The 27096-nt window shown below is 34.3% G+C and overlaps 1 protein-coding gene across 1 annotated transcript in view; it reads right to left on the bottom strand.

Moving 5' to 3' along the window:
- LOC105071520 (A disintegrin and metallopeptidase domain 3) overlaps positions 1-27096 on the bottom strand; it is a 58279-nt gene that overhangs the window by 17921 nt on the left and 13262 nt on the right. Inside the window, exons 4-15 of the mRNA XM_045519008.2 lie at positions 24735-24811; positions 24082-24259; positions 19558-19620; positions 16230-16301; positions 15831-15997; positions 14659-14740; positions 10448-10587; positions 8146-8332; positions 4719-4817; positions 1289-1484; positions 705-795; positions 239-431 (exon numbers count right to left, since the gene is read on the bottom strand). Of these exons, the coding sequence (XP_045374964.2) occupies positions 239-431; positions 705-795; positions 1289-1484; positions 4719-4817; positions 8146-8332; positions 10448-10587; positions 14659-14740; positions 15831-15997; positions 16230-16301; positions 19558-19620; positions 24082-24259; positions 24735-24811 (1545 nt within the window). The remainder of the gene's footprint in view (positions 1-238; positions 432-704; positions 796-1288; positions 1485-4718; positions 4818-8145; positions 8333-10447; positions 10588-14658; positions 14741-15830; positions 15998-16229; positions 16302-19557; positions 19621-24081; positions 24260-24734; positions 24812-27096) is intronic.

Below are 27096 nucleotides of genomic sequence, written 5' to 3'. Positions count from 1 at the left end.
ACAACTTTAAATATCAAGAGTAAAATTCATAATAAAATATGACAGATAGTTAAAGCAAGTGTTTCTTTAACCAAGAAAAATTTTGACCTTTAAGGCTTACGTTCGTGATGGAGTCACCAAAATTTTAACAATTACAAATAAAAAAATCTTAAGGTCTGTCTCGCTCTCTCACGCACACACACACAGACACTAAGACACTCACACACGATATATAGAATTAAGAAAAGTTTTCATTTACCCGATTTGGACCACACATAGTGCCATTCCATACATAGGTATAATCCACTGGCAGTAACACTGGTGTCAGATTTCTCAGACTTGCAGATATACACACAAGGCCATCAACGTAAGCATATTGAGTATCAAAATTTTTAAATGGCACTACTTCTGTTCGTGTCCAGGTACAAACTAACTTTCCGCATAAGACATTCCTATGATTTAAGACAGAAAAAATTACCCTTATGTCATTTAGCCACAAAATAAATTACATAATAACAATGAAAAATGTGAGGATAATTCAAACTGTTATTCAGATCATAACACCAAAGCTATTCAGAACATACACCATCTTACAAAGGGCAACATGTAGATTTGTCTTTATATACTATAGTCATCCCTCATTTGTACTGCTGAGTGATTCTTTGCAGTACACACACATACACATACATTGCATTAGGAAAATGTATATTTTTCAAAATACACACCCAAGATGACAAAATGCAGCGTTACAGTTTCCAAAATTGTCTGAGTGCATATTCACTTCTTGCATACATATATCAGTACCCGCTTTTGCAACTGAAAATATAAAGTTGCAATTAATCATCTTAAAAAAAAAAACATTAAAAAACTAAACGTATGGTAAATTGGTATAGAGACATCTAACAAAGCCCAGTCATTGTCATCTACTCTAAATTTTTGCTGTCATCCACTGGTATACATGAAGGAGAAACACTTACTAGAAAGTCCCCACTTGAGAATAGGAAAATTGTTATTATAGTGCAGAAATGATTAAGAACTAAAACAGTCATTTGCTCAATTATCTATAACTCTAACATTCTACTTCCTTGTCACCAATCACCTGAAATTTGAATTATATTCTACTCTCTTTGTCCTATACTTACAAGGTCTTTTTCACCTCTTGACATAGTTCAACATTGCTTTGATTTGCAATTTTATTTTCAAATTTAGATTAAGCAAGAATTATGATCATGGCTATAGGGTGGGTTACTAACTTTAGGAAAAAATACAGTATAAATATAAACCTCAAAAAGAAAGACAGAACTATTACATTTTCCAAACAACTGTGCACACTGCTGATCAGGGTCACGGCACGTTCCTTCGAAACAATAGGCAGTCTTATTATTACACAGTTCTAAATCAGCAGCTTTCATGTCAGGTACACAGAACTCAGATCTGCCATCGCAATATTCTGGAAAATCACACAGATCTGTGCTTTTTCTACATAATTTTCCTTTTGAAAATACCTGTGAGACAAAGAAAAACCAAGATTCGTTTTCAAAGTAGTAAAACAAAACATAAAAAATTTAAATAGGAGCATTGTACTTGTAACTATCATTTCCATTACTATTACCTCTGTAAGTATTTAAAGTTAAATTATGAATTCATGTAAAAGTCTGGTGAAATAGAGCAGGAAGAAGCCAAATGTTCATCAGTGGATGAATGGATAAACAAACTGTGGCACATGCACACAGTGGAATGTTCTGGGCCATTTACAGGAATGGAGTACTGATATATGCTACAAGGTGGAGGAAACCTGAAAACACTGTATTAAGTGAGGAAAACCAGACACAAAGGTCACCAAACTCACTTTCATTATTGGCAGCAAGTTCCTGAGCAGGAGAGAACTCCTTGATGGAGGCAGGAGGGCTCTGGTTTCAGCTAGGGCCCCCAAAGTGGGGGGCTCCTGTGCAATTCAGTAACAAAAGGAGAGCAAGTGCTTCAGGGGTCAGGGCTCTCCTGTTTGGGGGATGACCCTGGTACAGCACGAGGCAGAGCTGGCAGCTGCACAACACTGTGATGCCACTCAGTTCGTCACTTGAAAATGGTTAGTTTTATCTTGTGTGCTTTTCACCTCAATTTGAAAAATGGCTCTAGTGAAAGTTCTCATACTTCAAATGCTGGGCTTACCCTGAATATTTACTTCCAGATAAATAGAAAATATCTGATATAAAGCTACCTGTATTTGTTATTCAACGTTTGCTTCTTCTAATTAACCGCACTCCTGAAATCCTGTAACGGACTCAGATGCCAGTCTTTGCTGTATTTCTAAAATGTTTCTAAATGTACATCTTGAATTACTTTTGCATGTCAATTTTCCTTTTAGGACCTGCTCCACTTCCACCATGAGAAGTTTACAAATCACATGGCTCTCATGAACAAAAAATACTGCAAGCAATATAGTAAACAAAGAATGTTGAAGCCATCAAGTCATCAGCCACTGCCACCACCCCCCAGTGAAGACAAGCCTGCAGCCCAGCCTCTGCAGCCACTCATAATGGTGCACTCTGGGCGGACTCACAATAATAAAGGACAAAATAAAACACCCTAGAGGTAGCTAGATGCTTTTTAGAAAAACGATTTCAATGAGCCCAAATGTTTGCTCCCTCTCATACACAGAAAAGCACTAAATTCTTCAATGTGAGATGTCTCGTTTTCTTCAGTTAACAAGTAATTTTTTAATGTTATGACAACCTGGTCTTTCTTGTAAAACTCCTATATATCCTAGCTCCTCCCCTACCTCTTCGGAGCAGTCCCTCAGCACCATCTGAGAGGCTGTCATCCCAGGAATGAAGGGATTCGAGTCCTCTGAAATGTCCACCAAATAAAACATAACTCTCATCTTTTAGGCTGTGCATTTATTTCGGTCGACACTCTGCTTTTGACTCAGGATGATAATTGGAACACTGCTCCCTAGACACAGCGGTGGGAAATTTAACGTAGAGTGTAGGGGTGGGTTGCGGTTTCCTTCACTACCAGGGATGGGGGTGGATGTTGGGAAAGAGAGGATCCCTCTGTTCTTCTGGAATATTGTACACCATGGCCTCGAAAAGCCCGGAACTGCAATGAGCTACCTGTACCGCACACAGAAAAAAGCGTAAGAACGGCCCACACAAAGGCAAGCATATCCAGCAGATCTACAGGGTTAAGATCGTGCTGTTCCTGTTTTACAAATATTCAACTGAGCACGAAGCTAAACTCTTCTCCTATGTAAGCCTCACAACCGTCTGTTTGTTATCCTTTGCTTGGCTTCTCATTATGAAGACAGAACTGAAGGTACCAATCACAATTTCTTAAATTGCATACAGGAATGTCTGAGTACTGGCTAAAAACATGTTCATCACTGTTATCTGTCAGAAGAATAGCTGGTTTAATTATTGATCTTCCATGTCTTTGCACTTGGACTTGGGTCTATCTAAATTAAAAATATAAAGGAAAAAAACTGGATCAAATCATTAAACTTCCCACAAACATCAGTGGAAACTGGCCTACCTGAAAGTAGACACAGAAGGAAACAGAAAGCCTTTACACTAAGACCAAGAATGAACAAATGACAGCAAGAGCGTAAGGCACCTGTGAGCCTTTAAATGCCAACACAGGCCAAATTTTCTGCTGCAACACATAATAAAGTTAATGCACACTAACACAGTACATTTAGCTGTTACCCTGAAACCCTCCCTAGCAACTAATGCTATGAATTTTCATTCCATCAAATGTTGTGATTTTCTCCATTTAATAAACTATCCTTTGTGATGTGGGGAAAGGGCGATGGACTGCTTAGAAAAGCCTCACTGATTGCTCAGTCCCACTGATTTGGAGACAAAGACTGAGATGAGAGCTCTGGTGAAGGAAAGACCAAGGAGAGTTACCACGAAGAAGTGTAAACCCTAGCTGGTCTCTATACTCGTGCCTTCAAAGCAAAGGAGCTGTGGCTTTAAAAACTAGCCCAGAGAAGGAAAGAGAACACTCACAGAACAAAGTAATGTTACCAGGGATTCACCGACAGAGAAAAAGCCAAATCTGACCGTCAAAACCTCTCATTAATCAGCTTCTATGTTTTTCACAGACTCCTGAAAGCAACACCAAAAAGGGCAGTCGCTAAAATGCAGCAAACCCTGGAACAGCGCTCGTTCCCAGTCTCCTATCGGATGTGGCTACAAAGGAAACCTGGATGGAGAACTTCCCAAGGGAAGACAAGGATTCAGTCAGTCCACCTGCAGGGCTTTGTCAAAGTTCACCTTCAGTAGTAGACACGCTACATATTGCTGACTCTTCTACACGGATTCCTTTTCTGCTACTTTCAGTATGAGATTTTTTCATTCCTATTGTCTCTGTATTCAAATATTGCATATTAAGTGTGTGTTGGGACGCTTATTTTAATTTTATCAAAAGTTGTTTGACCGTGAAGAGCGACCTTTCAGGCACTACCGAGAGGAGGCCCTAGCATGCAAACTACCTGGAATTGCTACTGAATGCAACAACGCGGTGGGTCTTGAGCAGAGACTGAAACAACACAGTGAGAGGTGGAGCTAAAAAAGGGGGTTAAAAAAGACCTAAGGACCACCATTCAATTCTGAAATCAACTGTGCATGAATCAGAGCATAAACTAACAGAAAGAAAGTAAAAAAGCCCCCCAAAATGAACTCACAAACCTACAAAAATTTCATGGAAGAAAATAATGCAGTATTTCAAAAACTTACATGACAAGTTTTTTTGTCACAGCATGGTCCAGTACCACACGTTGCCATTGGCTTCAGAGCACAATTTACAGGATCACAGCATTTTATATGACTGCAATGCTAAAACCAAATATAATCATGTTAAATAATAGGAATTTTCAATCAAATAAATAATTTTATTTACTGTCACAACATTTATTGTCACAATATACTACAGTATATTTCTAACTTAATTACAATCACAGTATGATTTTTACCTCTGGATTGATCTTGAACACCACTTTGTTAGAGTTAATACATTGTAATACAGGAAAAAAAGAAGGTAATGAAATTATTCATGATTCCATGCTCAGGAATTTGAACTGTTAAAAGGTAATGCAAAAAAGGGGGACAAGTGGAGCTCAGCAACAAGAATTCTAAAAAAACAGAGCCCAGGATAAAGGGGGGAAGGCCCACCATTGGACACCATATCTGATTAGGATCCCATGCACTGCAGGCATCTCTGACCACTTACACAGCTGATTTTATCCACTGGCCCTGAATTTCCTCTGGTAATCACTGGCTTCTGGAATTTGGAACCAAGTAATTTTATTCCATAGTTAGGTGAAGAAAAGATAACAATTCTCAATACTCTCATTCTGTTAAAAGTCCTTTATGAAACAATCCAATCCAATTGGGTGGGAAAACCCCCAAAAGTTCCACTAGAACCGGGTAACTTCTGACACTGATAAACTCCACAAATAGGAGGATTTCCAGCCACAAGAAACAGAAACAACATAGCTACTGCTTTACTTGAAAGACTAGGTCTCTCAGAGTCCTCTTTACAAGACTTGTGTCAATCTGAGAAAACTTACATTACTGGAAAACGAGCATATATCCCCTAGTTTTCTATCATATTGATGATAAACTGCTGGTAATTCACAGAAATGAATGCTGACGAAATGACAGATAAACGTGTAGAACACACGAAAAGACCACTGAAGGGTAAGAAAACCCAAAGGAAGTAAGATATCCTGACTTAAAAGTTACATATACATATACACTTCAAGACATAGCAAACTCACTCATTGGTATACATACCCCCTGCTGAAATGCAGGCACACATGCAAGGAAAGTCATAAGTGAGTGAGTCTTGACAATTAAAAGCTGATATAAACTTCAATTTTCATTTACTAAGAATGGACATACTTTAATATTTGTAAAATTAATACTAAAATCAATGAAAACAATTTATAAGTACTAGACCAAGTTACCAAACTGTATAAACCATATGATTGCAAATTATATAAAGGTAGAAAACAGTCACACTGTATTGTGTAAGGATGCATAAGAGGTAAAACTTTAATGAAAAGCAAAGCACTGAAATGATGATCATTAAATTCTAAATGATGGTTGGAAGGAAGAGGCATGTGATTGAGAAGGGTCACAAAAACAACTTCTCTTGCAGAGAGAGTTTGTGACCTTCTTAAATGTCTATTCAATACACTCTTCATCCACATTTCATGTATATATTTTATGTGTATTATGTATCACAATGACATTACAAGTATTATATAAATATTAAATGCTTAACAAAAGTGGGTAGAGAACTGTCCTTATATATATCTTAAGGAAGAGAATATAATTCAAAAGGAAATTACTATTATTTCAGAAGGAAACTCTCACACACTCACACACACACACACACACAAACAAAAAAACCCCAGAAATTACTAATAAACAAAAGCAATGATAGGTACTATTTTTGGATGAATAAAGTCATCGTAGTACTTTGTAATGTAAAGAGTAAAGATGACAGAAATAAATTTTTTTCAAAAATACTTTGTAAGTTAATTGGGTTTTAAACCCTGATACTTAGGGGGGAAGGTGGCCCAGGTATGGTTAAACCTTAAAAAGGTATGATGAAAATGCAAGGATCATCACTAAAGGGAAATAATAAGTACATATACACTAAATCCCTGAAGGAAACAGTGGAATAAAGAAAAACCAAACACACAGACAAAAAGAAATAAATACAAATTCAATTAAAAACTAAATGTGGCTAAGAAAGTAAAAAAAAAAAAGTAGTAAAACTAAATATGGCAAAATGAACACAGAAATTTTGAGACAACTAAAATTAAAAAAAAAAAAGGCAGTGTAAAGAATACCTAATGTAATGAGGTATCCTGGAAAAAAACCCTGGGACAGAAAGAAGCCATTGGGTAAAAGAAAAGGAAATCTTAATGAATAAACTGAAATATAGTTAATTTATAAATATGCAAATTATGAATCATAATAACGTTTGAAGGGATAACCTTTTAATCAGACATACTGAATAATAAATTGAAACCTTATGTAGATATTGAACTTAACAGCAAAATAAAAACTACATGAGGATAGAAAAATATCAGGAAAATGTTAATTAAAGAAGCTAGCTTGTGCATTAATATAGACAGGCATACAGGCATACAGATATGTCAGGACATAGAGACTTTAGAACAGAAAGCAACTTAAAAAATATACAGATTCAGGATTGAAGGTAAAAACTGCAGTTTCTAAGAAGATATAAGCACAACTGTAAATAAGTCTGCACCATATAAAACAGCTTCAAAAATATGAAGCATGAACTGAGTAAATTATAGTGAAAACTAGGCAAATTCAACTGTATAGTTGGATGTATCAATATTATTCCTCAAGTACTCAAAGTTCAGGCAATCAAAATTATTACAAATACAGAAGAGTTGAGTCACTAACTTAAAAATTATGATATAATCACATACAGAATTTTGTTCTTTACAATTATTGACCTTTCATCTTCTCAAAATTCTCCCTAAATCAAAAAAATCACCATGCACAAGTGTATGAAGCCAGGCACAACAAAACTCAGTGACGAGCTGTCTTACCCAGCACAATTGAACAAGGACGAGAACAGCCAAAAGCTAAATATAACACTAACAAACCTAGGACTGCGATTAATTCAGTTCTGTGGAACCAAGTTAAAATAAATGGAGCTCTCCAGATGCAAGGACTGAAATTAGGAGATGAGTCGGGAAGCAACAGCATGCATTCAATAACTTGGTGATCCAATTCTGAGACTTTGGAGGAATTCAGGGAGGATTTAGGTGATAATTATATTCCTGTTGGAATTGATGTTTATGATACAGGAAGGAGGGTATTGGTAGTGACGTTTACACAATAAAGAAAACCTACTTTTGTTTTTGTTTTTTTTTTTGAAAACCTACTTCTTTAATCCATGCTACACTTAACCCATACTTAAATTCTTCAAATGCTTCAAATTCAGGATGAATCCATTATCACACATCCCATATCTCCCCATCTTAGGTATTTGATAAAATGGTACAACATTAAAAAAAAATTCCTCTCTTTTTATATCACACCTATATTTATAAGACCACCTGACAAACATGAAAACAAATCTTCAGGTAAGTTATGAATGTTTCTCACTAACCCCTTCAGCACCACAATCACATTGCTCTGGTGGTTCCAAAATTCCATTGCCACAAACTCCAACTCTTCCTTGTGGAACCACTTTTGGAACTGTTTGATTCTGAAGACATTCAAATTCAGGCTGTGAAACTATGTGTTTAAATCCATCTACGCTGCAACTGCTGAAAAACTTTACACCACGGGAACGTCTAAAATTAAATAGATAAATGGGATAAAATCAGTATCAAAGTAACACTCTTCAGTAAAGTGCTATGAATTCTGTACTAGTTCCCTTACAGAAGAGCCAAGAAGTGGAGAGAGCTTTTATTTTCAATACAACCCCTAAATAAAAGCAGGAAGTTCACTTCTATTGTAATTCAATATAACAGACACCTACTAACTAGAGGAAGTTAAAGTGACATGAGATAGAATACCTTAAAACAAAATAGTGCTTGGCACACAAACGGGTCTACTTAAGTCTGCCTTATTTATTATTTTCAATATTACTGTTAATATCACTGTTAATATCATCATAATTATAATCATTATATAAGAAGCACTTATTATCATTAAGAAAACTGAACATACCAGGAATAACATGGAAAACTGAAGAAATAAATGATGGTTGATTTTGTTAATGAAAAGTCAGCAATATCTCAACACTGATTTCATTAAATGTTTTAAGCCTAGATTTCTTTTATTTTCATACTTCTTTATTTCTAAGTGCCCTGTTTCACAGGTTTTTGTTTAAATTTGTAACAATCTCATACTTACAGAAATGATAAAAAAAATCTAAAGAATAAATTTGGTTTCCTTACACAGTTGAGTAAGTTGCCAATGGGATATCCTGATAACTCTAAATATTTTAATGAATAATTTTTACATAGAAATGAATTCTTCCTTCCATAGCAGGAAATAATGGAACATTACTAACATATAATCCTCATATCATGTTCAAATTTCCCCTTCATCACAATATTGGCACTTTATAGCATAAGGATCCAGTTCCAAGTCAACCACTGCATTTAGTTCTCATGTCTCCTTAGATTAGTTGACTACATTTTTTGTTGAATTGTATAATACTGAAAAGATCTATAACTACTGGCTGATTATTTGGTAAAATGTCCCTCAGTTGAGGTTTATCAAATGTTCCCCGTGGTTAGACTGAGGTTATGCATCCGGCAGCCTCATCATCACAGAAGTGCTGCTGAGTCTGCTTCCCTGCATCCTAACAGACAGAGACACACGATTTCAATTTGTTATATTCCTGATAAATACACTCTGATCAGTTGATTAAGGTGTGTCTGCTGGTCTTCAGCCTAACATTTCTTTTTTCCTCCTCAGTTAATAATTATTTCAAGAACGTTTTATGTAAATATCTCATTTCTACTCCCATTTTCAATTTATTCATGGACATATTTATATGAACATGGAATCATATTTTCCTATTATACTTATGGGTTATAATCCACTACTAGCTTTTATTTCTGTTAATAATTGCTTTATGTATTTACATGCTCCTATATTGAGTGCATATATATTTACAAATGTTGTACCTTCTTATTGAACTGACGCCTATAGTAATAATATCTTTCTTTGCTCTGATTATAGTTTTTGTTTGAAAGTCTATTTTGTGTGATATAAGTAAAGCTAATTCACCTTTCTTTTGGTTTCAAGTTATGGGGGATACCTTTTTCTATCCCTTCACCTTTTGGCTGTTTGTTGTTACATTTGAAGTGAGTCACTCATAGCAGTATAGACGGGCTTGTTTTTCATCCATCATCCAAACTGTCTTTTGATTGGAGAAATTCACCCATTTGCTTTTAAAGTAATTAGACCACTTCATCAGAAAGTTTCTTCTCACAGTTAGTCTCTGTTTATTTCCCTCATGGTGCTTTTCACACGTTTAAATTTTATTTTTTCTTATGTCCACTTATTAATTTTCTGTCCCTGATGGGCTGGTATGTCTAGCACTGTTCTATCTTGTTAACCATTTTTAAGGCAAACTAATACCATACATGTGACACAGTACATGCTTTTTAGAATTTCTTGATTGAATGAATGCATTTCACCTCAAAATTCTACTACACCACAGAAAGTCACCAACATCCACTTTCTTCTGATATAACAGCATTGACTATAGGATTTTCAAGTACATTTCCTACAATATCAAATAATCGTTCTCTTTAATAAGCTTTAAAATGACTCATATGTATTCAATGAAAATATTCTTATTCAAGTTATACTGAAAGAAATTATACATCAAAGAATGCTAGAGACATCTCCCAAAAGAAGACAAAGATTTGATAAAAATGGCACCTTACATTGCTTCAGGATTCATTATGCATGTAGATGCCGGACAGTAACAAGTGTAGATATCATTATTATATGCTAATCCCAGGTTAATTCCAAGCAACTGTGCCATAACAACAGAAAATGCCTCTAAGGTTATCATCTTTGGATACTACATAGAGAAAAAAACAGAATTGTTGCTTAAGACATTTTTTCATCCCTTTGGTCTTTTCATGTAATTGTGGCCATATTACCTAAATGCAAATATTAATTTAATTAAGCGCAATATTCTCTCAAAAATATAAACCATAACTTAGTTATTCTTTTTGAGTAACAGTACTCTCAATCAGAACACCATTGACAAATCACAAAATGAGATTAGTATTACCCTCTGTTTTCCTGAAACTCACTTAATTTCAATAAACAAAACATTTTGAAAAGATTAATCACTGTTTCAGTAACTGTATTACTTTTAATGGAAACACTTAAAAAAACACACAGATTCTTAAGGGTTTAACTGACAATCAGTTTACACTTCAGAAATAGCTGTAGGAGAGAGAATCAAACATGCATTTTCTAAAGGCAGAATATTAAAAAAATAAAACCTGAGAACTGGTGATCTGAGCAGTCCACATAGCACTCATAATCAATGATATTTTTACTATCGCCATAGTTTTGCCTTTTTCAGAAAATTATAGAGTTGGAATCATACTATGCGTAGCCTTTTCAGCTTAGGCTTTTTTCACTAACCATTATGCATTTAAGATTGTTCTACATCTTTTAATGGCTTGATGGCTCATTTTTAAAATCACCGAATAATATTCCTTTCTACGGATTAACCCTAAGTTCTTTATTGCGTTGCCTATTAAAGGACATCTTGGTTGCTTTCAAATTTAAGCAATTATAAATAAAACTTCTATACACAACCACGTCCATAGTTTTGTGTAGATATAAGTATTAAGGTAGTTTTTTGAAAATGGTATAGTGGACAAATGCTGGATCATATGGTAAGAGTATGATGAATCTCATAAGCAATTGCCATACTGTCTACCACAGTGTCTGTACCATTTTGTAACCCCATCAACATAAAGGAGAGTTCCTGGTGCTCCACATCAACACAGTATTTGGTGTTATCGATGTTTTGCACATCTGTACAAAGATGAGTAAGAACAATAAGATACATTTTTGCCTTCTTTCCAATCTTAGAGGGAAGCATTTAGTTTTGAAACAAAATAAAAAAACAAAAAGTTAACACTACAACCGATACCACAGAAATTTTTTAAAAAGATCACAAGATGATACTATAAAAATTGTATACCAGTAAGCTGAGTAATTTAGAAAAAAAAGATAAACACTTATAAACACACAACCGATCAAAGTTGACTCATGAAGAAATAGAAAATCTGAAAACCACTAAGGAGATTCAAGTAATAATAAAAAAAAAACCGAAAACTTCCAATCCAAAAAAGTCCAGGACCTGGATGACTTCAGGGGTAAATTCTACCAAACATTAAACAAAGAATACCAGTCCTCCTCAAATTCTGCCAAAGAAATAAACAGGAAGGAAAACTGACCAAATCTTTCTATATGGGCAACATTACCTTGATACAAAAACCAGACAAGGCTCAACAAGAAAACTATAGCGTGATATCCCTGATGAATACTACTGCAAAAATCTTCAACAAAATACAAGCAAAGAGCATTCAATAACACGCTATAAGTTTTGTACACCATGATCAAGTCGTTTATTCCTGGAATCCAAAAATCATTTAATATGTTAAAACCTGTTTTAGATTTAAAATGGTATCACACCACTTTTGCAGAATGAAGTACAAAAAGCACATGACTATCTCAACTAACACAGAAAATGCCTTTGACAAGATTCAACACACTTTTAGTGATACAAAAAAAAATCAAAAAACTTGGAATATAACAAAATGACCACCACAAGAAATGGAACATGGAGTAAAGAACACAGCTAACGTCACATTCAACGGTGAAATACTGAAAGGTTCCCTCTAATATCAAGAGTAAGAGGATGCTCACTCTGGCCACATCTGTTTCACATAATATAGGAAGCCCAAGCCAGCACATTCAGCAACTGAATGAATAAAAGGCTTCTAACATGGAAAGAGAGAACAATTATTTCTGAGCACAGATGACATGATCTTATATGTAGGAACCGTGAAATTTTCCACATAAAAGAAACTGTTAGAATAAATGAATTCAGCAAAGTTGTAGTGTACAAAATCAACACAATAGATTACGATTCTTAACAACTGGAAAATATATTTTTAAAATAATTCCACTTATAATACTATGAAAAACAGTAAAATACTTAGGAATAAACCTATCGAAGTAGGTGAAAGAACTGTACATTAATGGCTGCAAAATATAGCAGTGTAAACACAAAAGACACAAATAAATGGAAAGACATATTCCATGTCCATAGATTGAAAAACTTCATATTTTTAAGATGTCATTACTATCCAAAGCAATCTATACATTCAATGAAATGCCTACCACAATCCCAGCAGCATTTTTGGGGCAGGAATAGAAAAAAGAAAACTTAAAATTGGCATGGAATCTCAAGGGACCCTGAATAACTGTAACAATTTTGAAAAAGAACAAAGTTGGGGGACTCACATTTCCTGACTTCAAAACATATTACTAGCTCTAACCATCAAAATAATGTGGTATTGGCATGTAAATATGCCATACATATATATATAAAATAGAATGGAGAGCCTATAAATGAACCCTCATATACATGGTCAAATGACAAGGGTGCCAACTACACAATGGGAAAGGGACAGTTTCTTCAATAAGAATACTCAATAAAGAATATATTGTCTCTTCAATAAATGGTGATGGGAAAATTAAGTATCCATATACAAAAGAAAAATGTAGGACCTTTATAATACGTCACATACAAAAATTAACTCAAAATGGTATAACAATTTAAATGTTAAGAGCCCAAACTGTAAAATTCTTAGAAGAAAACATGGAGAGAAAATTTCACAACACTGGGCTTGATAAAGATTTTGTAGATATGATCAGAAAAACACAGACCACAGACGCAAAAATAGACAAATAGGACTATGCCAAATTTAAACCTCTTTGCAGTTCAAAAGAGACAATCAACAGAATGTAAAGGAAACATACAGAATGGAAGAACATCTACAAATTATTTATCTGATATGGGGTTAATATTCAAAATATAAGAACTGTATTATCCAATATTAGCAAACTGTATTCAACAATGCATTAGTAGAATCACACATCATGATCAAGTACAAATCACGCCAGGGATGGCTCAGTATTCACCAATCAACCAATGTGACACACCACCTTAACAAAGTGAACAATAAAAATAATACAATCATCTCAACCGACGCAGACAAAGCTTTTGACAGAATTCAACATTTACTTAGGATGAAAACTCACCACAAAGTAGGTATAGAGGGAACATACCTCAACATAATAAAGGACATACATGACAATCCCACAGCTACCATCATACTCAGGTATGCAAAGCTGAAAGCATTTCTTCTAAGTTCAGGAACAAGACAAGGATACCCACTGTCACCACTTTTACTCAACATAGCATTGGAAGTCCCGGCCACAGGAATCAGACAAGAAAAAGAAATTTAAAAATCCATATTGGAAAGGAAGAAGTAAAACTGTCACTGGTTGCAGATGACATGATATTATACACAGAAAATTCTAAAGACACCAACAAAAAGCTACTAGAGTTCAAAAATAATTTGCTAAAGTTGCAGGAACAAAACTAATATACAGGCATCTGTGGACATCTGTTGCATTTCCACACACTAACAACAAACCATCAGAAAGAGAAATTAAGAGAAAAAAATCTCATTTACAATCACATCAAAAAAAAAAACTGAACATGATAACTACTATATATAAAAATAGGTTAAAAAACAAATTTCTCTGTACAGCCCAGGGAAATATATTCAATCTCTTGTAATAATCTTTTATGAAAAAGATACATGTTAAGAAAATAGTTAAGACAGTGAATTTTATGTTATTTGTACTTTTTCCCAATTAAAAAAAATCCTTTAAAAATGGTAACATTTAAGTTTCAAAGTTAAAAATATCATTTTTTTAAAATGTTCATTTTATAAAAATGGTAGATATACTGTATGTAATTTTGTTCTGTGAAGTGGACATTAATTTTCAAATTGTGATATAAGTACTGAAAACATGAGAAGATGCATACCAGAGCAATTCCTGCAGCAAACTTTGGGTCACATGCCATTCCATGGTACGTTGCTCCTACATAATTAGGATGGTCCCTGTAACTGAACAACAAATTTAATCTTGTGATAAGTGTACTTTAAATTAATAATTTAATGACTCTTTAAGTATGTGCTTCCTCAATCAAGCTTTTTTCTTTAAAACATGAGTATTACATATCATGACTAATGCTTTCCATCATTTTGTACTTGGGTAATCTCCCATCGTCCCTACAAAGTTAAGTTCTAGAGGCAACTTGAACATTATGTGATCCACAGCCCAAAATTCAGCACTGCCTAATTCTCCCCCCAAATTAATCACCACCGTTGTCAGCACTGGATGGAGAGAATTCTAAGATGTGAAAGTCAGGACAGCTTACTGCCATGATTTCCACACAGAGAATCCGTAGAGTGTGTAACAAGGGCTGGACTGGAAGACAGGAGAAAGACACACCACACGGCACACACACGAGGATGAGGGGAGGCGGGCTGTGGAAAGTGTCCTCACACGTTCAGTCCTTAGTTAATGCTGCTCCCAAATCCCCAAACCTGATCTTAGATTCCACACAGACACCCAGAGATTTGCAAGAGTATTTCATATTGCGTATCGGATATCAGAATTGTGTTTCGGTTTTTTTCATCTAAAATAATCAAATTAGTAAAACAAAAATCTCTATAAAGACTATTGACCCATACAGTACAAGCAGTTAAACAGCTACACCCTAGGTCAGTATAGAAACATCCTAAGGTCACCACATTACTATTTTTATGTTTTTATAATATAAGCAGCTTTATATGCAATTATTATACTGTTAACTAATTTACATTTTCTTTAATGTTAAAATGATGCTTTCAGTTATTTACTCTGAGAAAATCTTTAAAACCACAGGGTCCCTAAGTTTTCCCAAAGTTTTCCATATTTCCAGTTCTTTACATTTCCATGGGTAAGCAGCCCACTATTAGGATAATAACCAACCCTGTGTCCTACATCGTTATCAGATTTTTATAGCTTGCATATTGCCAATACAGTCAGTGCTCACACAATCTTTTTCTGAGGTGTCTTGTCGTTATAAACAATACATTTTATATATAATTTTGATACCTAATTTATCAAATAATTTGATAAACCTTATACCAATGAAAATAAATTACTTACATTAGTAAGTATGCCATGTCATGGGACCTTTGAAACAAAAATTTTTCTTTCCATGACACAAATCTATGTAATAACTCATTAGCATCCCCATTAGTTGAAATTTTATTTTGATCTGACCAGAGCTCCAGAGAAGTTAACATCACAGTCACTTTAAGCTGGGAAAACATCTGAAAACAGAACAAACATCATACAAAGTTTTAGGTAATCATAAATATAGTATTTCACCTCTGTATGTAATGATAACATATTCAATTTACTGTTTTTTGAAATGATATCCATTACTGAAATAAACTAGTTAGTAAGACTATACTTCTTATAAAATTGCAAATGTGATTTAGTCCAGCAATGCTACTGTATTAATCAGAATGCTTCTTATTTAAATATGAAACAAATACTTACAGTGTTGATCAGACTAAAGACGTGGACAATTTTCTGAGCTGCAACTGCCACTTCAGAGCCCATATAATCATACTGAAAGACAAATTTGTGTCTTAATCGCTAGTAAAAATTACTCAACTACCACGTTTTAAATGGATATAAACATGTTCAAATAATGCAGTGCTCCAGTGAAAGGACAAAAGCAGAATTGAGACTTAGCAAGTGCTTCGTTAAGTTTTAGATGTAAACGTAGGGACTTTATATATTAATCAATAATATTAAAATGTCATGGTTGTGATTATCGTTCTGTTTGCACAAGTAGAAATTCAGGGTCAAAAGTTAAGCTTCCAAGATTGCATAACTAATAAGGGTGAGAACCAGGACTCAAATGTCTAACTAAGCTCCTAAGTCCTCACTGGCTGCTATCTTTTCTGTGCTGCCTTCTTTTGTCCTCATTCCAATAAGACAACATGACTACGCATCCTAGATATGCAACGTACTTTCTTAACACAGAGCTCTGACCACTACAACAGAGAATGATTTCAAGAATATGTCATCATTCAGGGCAACAAAAATCATAATATTTTCTCTGAAACACGTCTAATTGAGGGTGAACACATATTTTTAAACTGGCTTATAACTAACAGCAGAGCAACAAAATACATAAGACAAAATTTAACAGAATTACAAATAAAAAGTGTCTATCATAGTGACAGATTTTTATTTAGGTCTCTTAATCATTAACAGATCAACCAGATAAGTTAACATTAAAGATACACAAGATTTTTAAAACTGAAGCAAACTATGGATGCAATCTGCATATACAAAAGCTTACATGAAACAATAAGCTTGATATATATATAAATAAATATTTTAGTAAATATCTGGAAGTTTTATATAAATTGTCTCATATTAGGCCATGAAGCAGTTCTTCAAATATAAAACATTGTATCACTTAGATCACATTGTCCAACCAGAATGCAATTAAGTTACCACAAACTTGATAACAAGTATTCTAACAGTGTTACTTAAAAATTACTTACATGGATGACTCTATTGTGGATTCATAAGATAAGTTATCTTATTCTATGTAAATGCATGCTGAAAAATACTGCATGGTGTAACTTACAACTTATGTTCACATGGAGAAACCACAAGTAATAATGAGAAACAATATTAATAAATCCGTGTAAAAGAATATAGGTGTTCTTTGTATTATTCTTTTTCTTGCAACATTTTTGAAAGTTCGAAAATATTTCCAAATAAAATAAAACATTTAAAAAGTAGAGACGAAATAAAGATCATTTCAGATCAACAAAAACTGAAGAGAATTCATCGACAGGCTAAAAGGAAGTATCAGAAACACCAACCTCCAAGAAGGAATGTAGAGTTTGGAAATAGTAAATATGTGGAAAAAATGAAATACTTCTTCCTTTCCTTAGCTTCTTAAAACATCAATTAGACATTTAAGGAAAAATGATTTTGTAGTTTGTAACACACGGAGATGTAAGACATATTACAATAACATCGCAAAAGGGTTAAATGGGATTTTACTGTTGCAAGGTTCTTACATCACATATGACGTGGCATAACATTAATTCAAGATCATGATAAATTAGGAATGTTAACTGGAATCACTAGAGAAACCACTGGAGTGGGATGTGAGGGGAAAGGTGTATATCAGAAAAAAAAAAACAATACAAGAGATAAAAATAAATGCTAAAAATAACACATATCCAAGGACAGCAAAGGAGGAAAAAGGAGCACATAGTTGATGGGACAAATAGAAGACTAACAACACAGTAGTATTTAACCTGGTCAATGGTTACTTGTTTTTTTGATACACATAAATCAACTCAAACTTCTAATAAAAAGATGGGGATTACATGACTTAGTAGAGAGAAAAAAACAGACTTATAAGTAAACTGTTTACAGAGTCAGACTGTAAAATTTAAAACAGGTATATTAGGTGGGGATGGATATAGCTCACTGGTAGAGAGTTTGCTTAGCATGGAAGAGGTCCTTGGTTCAATCCGCAGATCCTCCATGAAAAATCAATAAACAAAACCTAATTACCTTCCCCCTCCCCTCAAAAGACAAAACAAACACAGATAAGTTAAACATAAAAGGAGGGATAATATTTGTCATACGACATTATAAAGAATTCTTTGGAATTCTTTTTTTGCATGATGACATTTGCATTGAAAATGCCTTTTTGTTATTTTTAGCACGCTAACAATGTACACAGCTAGGTGGGAGAGAAAAGCAGACTGTCTAGATTTAATGTCACTAACCTCATGGGGGTGGCTGTGGCAGAGGATAATTTCAGTGTTTGTGATCCTGGTTTTAGGCCAAATACCACTGTTCCCCATGTAACAACAACAATGAAAATACAAACAAAGGGCATTAGCTATTTAAATAGATCAAATTATTGGAAATCGGACACTATGTAAACCTTGCAATTAATTTGAAATAATACAATTCATTAATACGAGAAAACATGATGGTTTACAAAATATTATACATGAGACAAAGCCATGTGACCATATATACACGTATTTACATATTAAAACCAGGAAATGTGTGTATATATTTTATCTCCTCATAATGAAATTACATGTGCTTTATTTCTTTATTCTTTTACCTATCATTCTTTCTTGTTATTACTGTCATAAAAATTATTTAAAGATCTGAAGATTTCCTTTGAAGAAAAAAGTCTAGAATATCATGACACATAGTGAGACACTTTATGCAAAATTACTAGTGATAATGGACAAATCAGGCTTTTTAACTTGTTGCCCATATGTCTTTGCTAAAACTAATTGTATAAGTAAAAAGTTTAATAATCAAGTAAGTGTTCCTATAAACTATTTTTCCCATTTTTTAAATATGGAACTTCCACTAGAGGACCCTAAGCCATGATAAAGCATAAAACAGTCTTAGATAATATTAATAACAACGACCTCCAATTGAGTAATAAATGAAATACCTTGCTTTAATATGAAAATTGACTTAAGGAACAGTTTCACCATTAATTTTGGGTGGGTCCAGAAGTACATGTAACTAGTTATAAGCCAACGGGTTATAGTCCAACAGAACCCTCCCTACATAGGGAAGTCGCACATTTTGCTAGAATTCTATACTGATTTGGCAATCAATACCAGAAACATCGGTCCCTTCATGCCAGTGTGGAAACAATGGACATTTCTTTATATCCTGTTATACTGAGATACATATTTTGAACAGAGTAAAATATATCTGAACTATAAACAATTAAAGATTCTTTTTCATAGTTCCTTTCACTTTAAATACAAAACAGCTATAATAAAATGTATCAACAAATGCATACCAAAGCTTTATCCATAATGACTTGTATTTTCAGAATACTTTTCAACAGCACATCTGATTTTTTCTGTGAAACAGAGGACAGAAATATTTTAAGACACTTTCTATATTCTTATAGTGTTTCTAATTATCAAAATCATTATACATTTATATATAGATACATAGGTGTAGATGGCAGCTAGATAAATGACAGATGGATAGCAAGAGAGATACAGACATACATACATAAAGAAATAGGTAACATGAAAATAAGGGGATGGATGCCCACTGGATGGACACTCTACTAGTCAGGGTTCCTCAAAGAAACAGAACCAATAGAATGTGTGTATATTTACATATTTATTATACTTATTATAATGAGCTTTATTACAAGGAATTGGCTCATATGGTTCTGGAGGCTGGTGAGTCAAAAATCTGCGGGGTGGTCCAGTGGGCTGGAGACCCGGGGAGAGCTGATGCGACAGTTCCAGTTGGAAGGCTGTCAGCTACACAGTCCTGTCTTGCTCAGGGGAACGTCCATCCTTTTCTTACGTTCAGGACTTCCACCTGCTGGAGGAGGTCTACCCACACTATGGAGGATGTCTGCTTTACACAATTTCCACTGACTTAGTTGCTAATCTTACTCAAAAAGACCCTCACAGAAACACCCAGAAAATCTGACTACCATCCAGGCACCATGGCTCAGGGGAGGTTGACACATAAAATTAACCATCACAGAGTTTTGGTTTTCACTGCCATCATCTTTATACTATAGCTTTCTCTATTTCCTTAACCCTGACTAAAATATTACATTGGGGTTTTAACACAGTGTCTACTCTGTTATTCACTAGTTCTATTGCCAACGTCTTTTTTTTTTTAAATGACTTTTCCTTCATTTATTTCTTGATTACTTCCAGGGATCTTTAAACAGACTATGTAACAACAGATATGTAAATTCTAAAGAACATATCTCTGCGGTTGTATTATTTAGGTTTGAATTTTAATGCTGCAACTTACTGGAGGATTTCCTAGGATAGTAACTTAAGCACTTTAAATCTTTGTTTCCTTGGCTGAAAAGGGGGATAATTGTTGAAAGAATGGAAAATGCAGGGTATACTGTAAAGCTCCTAGTACAATACATGGCGCTTGTGAGGCAGTCCATGAATATATATATATATTGCCCTTTAATTCATTTGGATCTTTTATTTGTCTTATATTTCATCTTTATATTTACCCTCAGAGCCCATGTTCATTCCATTTGGATTCTTCTTCTTTTAGAAAACATTCATTTCTTTCATGTCAAACCTTTTTTGAACAAATGATGGGGATAAGTGACTTATACTACACTTTGGTTTATAAGAAATGGTCAATTATCCAAGAATGATGTTTGCTCGTTCTCCAAGAGAAAGCCAGCTGTCCAGGCCCAGCTGTATCAATGTGGGGACACACACAGTTTTCCCCTTATCTTGTCCAGATTCAAAAACTAGTAGGGGACACTCAGGGGCCCTGAGTTGAAGCTAGAAAGGGAAACAACCAGGAGAGTTTCATCCACCTCGGTCTCTGCACGAGCAAGACACACATTATGTTAAACTACTGAAAGCTGGGAATTGGTGGCTTCAAAATCTAGTGGTATTTGACCTGACAGTGGTTCTCATGAAGAATACAGTCCGAGGACAGCGGCTTACAGAGTTCTTCCATCTTTTGATTTGAATGAAACTTTGCTGTATTTGGAAACTATCCTTTGGGAATTTGGTTGTGATTGTGGCTGGCTGCTGTTTTTATTCAGGATGAGTTCAGAGTCTATTTATTTCTGTTCAATTTAGTGGGTTTTGGTTTTGTTTTTTGTTTGTTTGTTTTTGCTTTTTTGTGTTGAGTTCTAGCTTTTTTTTTTTGTTTGTTTATACATTAGGAAGGACATTCATAATAGGAAGGAAAAAAAATGGTTTCAACCAAAAACCTCAATTAATGTAGTTTTGCCTCAGTATAGAATTATAGCCTAGAAATTATTTTGCCCCATTTTAAGTAATTGTTATACTGCCTTTCAGCTTCCAATATTGCTGCTGGTAATTTCATGCCATTCTGCATCTTGTTTATATAGAAGAAACAATATTTTGAAAATATCAGTCCAGAAATTCACCTTAAATCATTTTGAGGTCTTTTCCTGGACTCTTCTGTGACTTACTCAACTCAAATTTCTATGCTTATGGACACTGGAAATTATATTGCGTCACCCACATTGTTATTTTAATTGAATTTTTTATCTCTCAAATTTTGCTGTCATTTTTGTTGATACTTTAGTTTTTATGTGATTTCTGGAATTTTATCTTGTGAAAATCAGGCAGGGGTAAATTCATGTGTCCAGTAGGTGTTCAACAGATAAGTTCACTATATATTTTATTTGCTGCTTTTTTCACAGTGGTTATAATGAAGGCATTCACCTTGATTATGAGTTTATTTGTGTTTCTTTTCATAAATGTAAAAATATGCCTAAAATACAAGATTTTTTTCTGTCTTTTTTAAAAATCTATTTTATTGAAGAAATCTGCTTTGTATATTTGTGCTTGTAAAAGTACTAGTGCTCGTCAACAAATACTTTAACTAAAGCTCTAGATTTAAGCCTTTCAAATTCAGGGTAAACAGCAATCACTTAATTTACAGACACATACAAATATCCAGTTATCTCCATTCCTGCAGTGGTATCCCTGGCTTCTTCGAGGTTCTGAAATTTTAGTCTCTATTTTATTTCATTATTGCATTTTGTTTTATACACAAATTTTCCATAATTATTCCCAGTTACCTGTTCCTCTACATTGGAAAATACGGGGAGCAAACAGTAATAGTAGAAGTAGTGATATTTATTGATCACCTGTGTTCTCCACATACTGTGCTAAGTAAATTTCATTTATAAATTTATTGAACGTTTGAAATAAATGTGTCATTGAGTATTATTTTTATCACTGGATTTTTACAGATGAGAAAACTGAAACACAGATGGATGTTACTTGCCCAAATTCTTGTGGCTTTAGCCTGACCAGATCAAACTTCAAAGTGAGACAGCTGGAGCTGTATGTTATCTGTCTCCTCCAGTCTCTCTTATTGTTGATTGGAAAGATCCCTTCACGGGCAGTATTATTTCTATTTTCCAACGCATGTAAACCCCTTTGGGCTTTCCCAAAGAGGAGTATTCATCGAAGAGTTTTTCAATGTACTTTATGAGACAGTGCTCTATTTCAGTTATGAAAATGGTCTGCAATGACGTCCATGTTGTGCCACAACATACAGAGGGCATCGAGTTTGAGGTCACATCTTAGTTCCATTAAAAATCAAATTTTCATTTCTTATCTATGGTTATGTTTTAACATTTTTTATGAGTTTCTGAAAAGATAATTTTATTAATCTGTATTTGCACCAATTTCTTTGGTAAAATGCATATTAAAGCAACAGTGAGATGGAGATCATCATAAATTAAATTCAAGTTTTATCCATTACTACTTTGTTTTGCTTCTCTAAACAGAATACCCAATAAGCATGAGAATGCGTCACAGTCATCTCTTTAACCACTGATGGTAAAATGTAAAGTTGTGGAAATACTTTTAAGGAGGAAGTTAGGATATATGTATCTAAAAAACTTTGGAAGTAAGTCTATTCTTAGGTACAAGTATTGATAAGAGTGACTGCTCAAAATTTGGTACATTCATGTGGTTCATTTCTTGATTAAAGTAAAAATACAGATATGCAAAACATGCCATAATTATATAATGCATATATTTTAAGTTTATGCGTAGACATATATGAAACAGCAAAAAAGAGTGTATATGAAACGACTGCACTGGGTTCTGCAAGAGCGTTTCCTCTAAAGCATGGTATTACGGTACAGTCTTATCTTCCTTATGCCTATATTTAATATCTTAATCAATATTAACTAAAATTAACTTAAAATAATAATAAAGGTAACACAATTTAGTAAGTTAAAATATGCATTAACCCCTCAAAAACAAAAAGGAAATTTCAAAGAAGCATATATGGTTAGATAGTTTTATGTTAAATAAAAGTTGTTTTATAAATCTACTTTTTTCACTAGATATAGTAAACCAATTAGAGAAATACTCCAAAGTTCTAAGAGCACTATGCCTAGACAATGAGATTTGGGACAACTTCTTACCTATTTTCTGCTTTTACATTCTCTATCAAAATAACAATTTTTCACAAAGAAAAAATGTCCGGCAAGAAAATGCTGACAGAGTAATAATCAGCAAATTTGAGTACTATTATATTATTAGGATGCAAATTCAGTAACAGTGCAACTAAGCATATCTGCATTAAAATACTTGCAATTAGGGAAACATGAGAATTTTGACTTCTGAATTATATATTTACATTTCCTATATATTACATAATTAAACAAAAATCTTTAAAATAAGTATTTCACAAGAGAAGGTTTTATTATAACCAATATGGTTAAAACTCTTATTTAAATGTAATACAATTCAATTTGAATAACTTTATCAAAAGTTGAACAACTGAAGATCTCATTAAAGAAGTTACTTACTTCTGATTTTACAAGAATTTTATAGGACTGATCTACCACCTGGGAGGTTGAATAATCTTCCGGTATAGAGGAAACATCAATTTTATTATCCTTTATCTGATAAAGCATATGCTCATATGTAGATGAATATTCCAATGGTTCAATTCCGTAACTGACATTTTCGAACTGCAATAATCCACTGAATATTTAAATACATAAAGAAGAAATTACAAAATGATTAATGCAGATTTCCAGCGATGAAATCAAATCAATACTTAATAAAAAACCTTATATAGATATCTGAAAGTGGCCTTTGTGGTCTAACATCTCAGAATCATCCCATCTAACTTGAATTCACTCTAAAACCCAATTTCATAACTTCTTCTATTATGGCTTTGAGCAGTCATTGCAGTTCTAGAGTGGCTGAGAAATGGGAATATTCCTCTACGTAGTGGGAGCTTTTTCTGAATAAATTCTATGACTGCATCCCTGGGAAAGAGACCAAGAGTCTGGGAGAAATGACAAGATGATGAGAAGAAAAAAGGAAGCAGAGGAGAAGAAACACAATCAAAGTGTCTATTTTCCTTGCCTTCACTCTACCATTCAAGAAGTTTCTAAAAATTAAAAGGATACACAAGATTTCAATCCTGTACATCTCTGGAATATGCCATTACCTGAGTCCGGAACAGGTGCTGAGCGTCACAATGGATTTTGGAATCTCTGTGGCAAATCCTTGATAAAAGCAATGGCCCTAAAAAGGAGTATATACAGACACATTCATGAATGATTTGGGAAAAAAAAGTTAGGGTCTATCCTTACTTCCTAGACCTCATCAAATATTCAGATTTAGCCATCACCATAATTTTATTCCCCAGATATTCCATTTCATTGTTATCTACCTACAACCTTTTGCCCTCCACCCACTTCTCTCTGTGAATAATCACAACTCTCATCCTACTCCAAATGATGTTTGCCAGAATTCTAAACTGTTGACAACTTTCTGACCTGTATCTTTTCTTCCCAGCCCCATTTTTTCAACACATCATCTATAAATGCTACCTCAGTGTAATTAACTGCACTGATTTCACTTCAACTGAAATATTTCATTTGTTTTTTACTAAATTACCTTAAAATATCCTTAACTGACATTTCCTCACTATTTTCTCTTTAATATCTCACCATGTTCATCATCCTCAGTTCAAACTCTCCTCTCCATGGACTTTCATGACATTAGCCTTCCCAGGTTCTCCCCTGATATTTTCTTTCAGTGAATATTCCCTTCTCTTCCCTTAGAAGTCTGGTGAAATTGCAATCAGTCCTGTTCCTTTGTTAATCCTCTGCTATGAGAACTTAAGTATCAGCACATTCTCCCTACAAATGCGTTTAAAAGTCGTTAGCTCCCAGGCACACAATTTCATCGGGAACCAATCACACATCTCAGCACTAAGCTTACCTTCTATCTCCCACTCACTGTCAAATAAGCACATGAAACTATGTCCAACATCATTACTCCTCAGAAAAAAGCAAGTCAAGTTACATAAGATAAATTACACATCCATCAAAATGGCTCAAATAAAATTCTAAAATTTAAATAGCAAAAAAATGGCAACAATGCAGATATACATTTATCTCTCGTACATTGCCAAAAGAAAGTTAAAGTGGTACAGCACTCTAGAAAAGTGTTCAGTAGTAATTTCTTTTAAAAAATAAACATACATACACTTACCGTATAATCTGGCAATGATATTCCTGGGCATGTATCCCAGAAAAATAAAAATTCACATCTAAACAACAAATTGTATGTGAATGCTCACAGAAGCATTATTATCAATTGCTAAAGATTGGAAAGAGCCAAAATAGCCCTCAAATGATGAAGTGTGAGAACTAAGGTGTTCCTTTGGGGGAAACTGGCTGTTTAGGAATGCAGTTTTGTAAAATATATTTCATATGATTGAGATTGTCTATCAAATGATGAAATTTGACATAAAGCTTTCATAATACTGTAAAATATCATTTTATCTTCTGTATGACTACGACTATCTCATTTCATCCCTAATGCTGATGGAAATTTTTTTTTGATGTAGGTAAGAGTTACTGGGGATGATTTGTTTTATTAGTCCTTTCAAATAGCTCAATTTCTTTTCCTATTCTTTCTCCTTTATCTATCTCACTGATTTCTCAACTTACTGCATTATTTCCTTCCTCTACTATGTTTTAACTCTTGCTAGAGTATCACATTTGCTATTGGAGGGCAACTAATTTAATGGTAACCATCCTTAATCCTGTCTTGGCTGGGTTGTAGGCTTTGAGGTGGGGAATGGGGGTGATAAACTCATCTCTTACTCTAGAGCCTGATCCTTCCTCCTAAGGTACTTAGCATTTCTGTCTGAGCTGAACGCCTGGGTTTTGAGCAAGGTCACTCTACACTGGCTAGGCTGAACATCCGACGTCTCCCGACACTGTTTCATCTTTAGTATTAGCTCCATTTTACTCTCTACCCTTCAGTAGAGTCTTACCCATCAAAGATGCAGCCTAATCCTTAGTCAGAGGGAACAAGACAACTGGCCTCCCAAGAAAAACAAAAACAAAAAAACCCACATCTGGCAGCCCCTCTATCTCTGGTCCTGTGTCCTGCAAGTTCCAGCTGCTCCAGCAGCCCCGAACTCCAAACTCTTAAAGAGTCCTGCATGGTTCCACCCTTGTGCTATGGTTGACACAGTATCCCCAGTCACAGGGCCAAGTTCAGTGTGAGACTCACCTCCTCTGCTTTCTTTCTGTCAGAGAGAAAATTCCTCATTTAAAAAAAATTGTCAAATATCTCAAAACAAGTGCCTCATGGACTTTGTTCTGCTTTCTACTGTAGATGGTGAGAAAGACAAATGTCGTGCAAGTTACCACAGTTTAAATTCCATTCTCTCTCAGTTGCAACAGAGCAACACAATCTCACCAGTCACTTGCATCTGCTAATTTCCAGTCATCTATTCCAGCAAAATAAGTACCTTAGACTAAAGTTAACTTTCTCACATTCTTTAAAAA

The sequence above is a fragment of the Camelus bactrianus genome, chromosome 26, assembly GCF_048773025.1.
Source record: "Camelus bactrianus isolate YW-2024 breed Bactrian camel chromosome 26, ASM4877302v1, whole genome shotgun sequence".
Classification (NCBI taxonomy): Eukaryota; Metazoa; Chordata; class Mammalia; order Artiodactyla; family Camelidae; genus Camelus; species Camelus bactrianus.
This window is presented reverse-complemented; position numbering and strand designations above follow the sequence as displayed.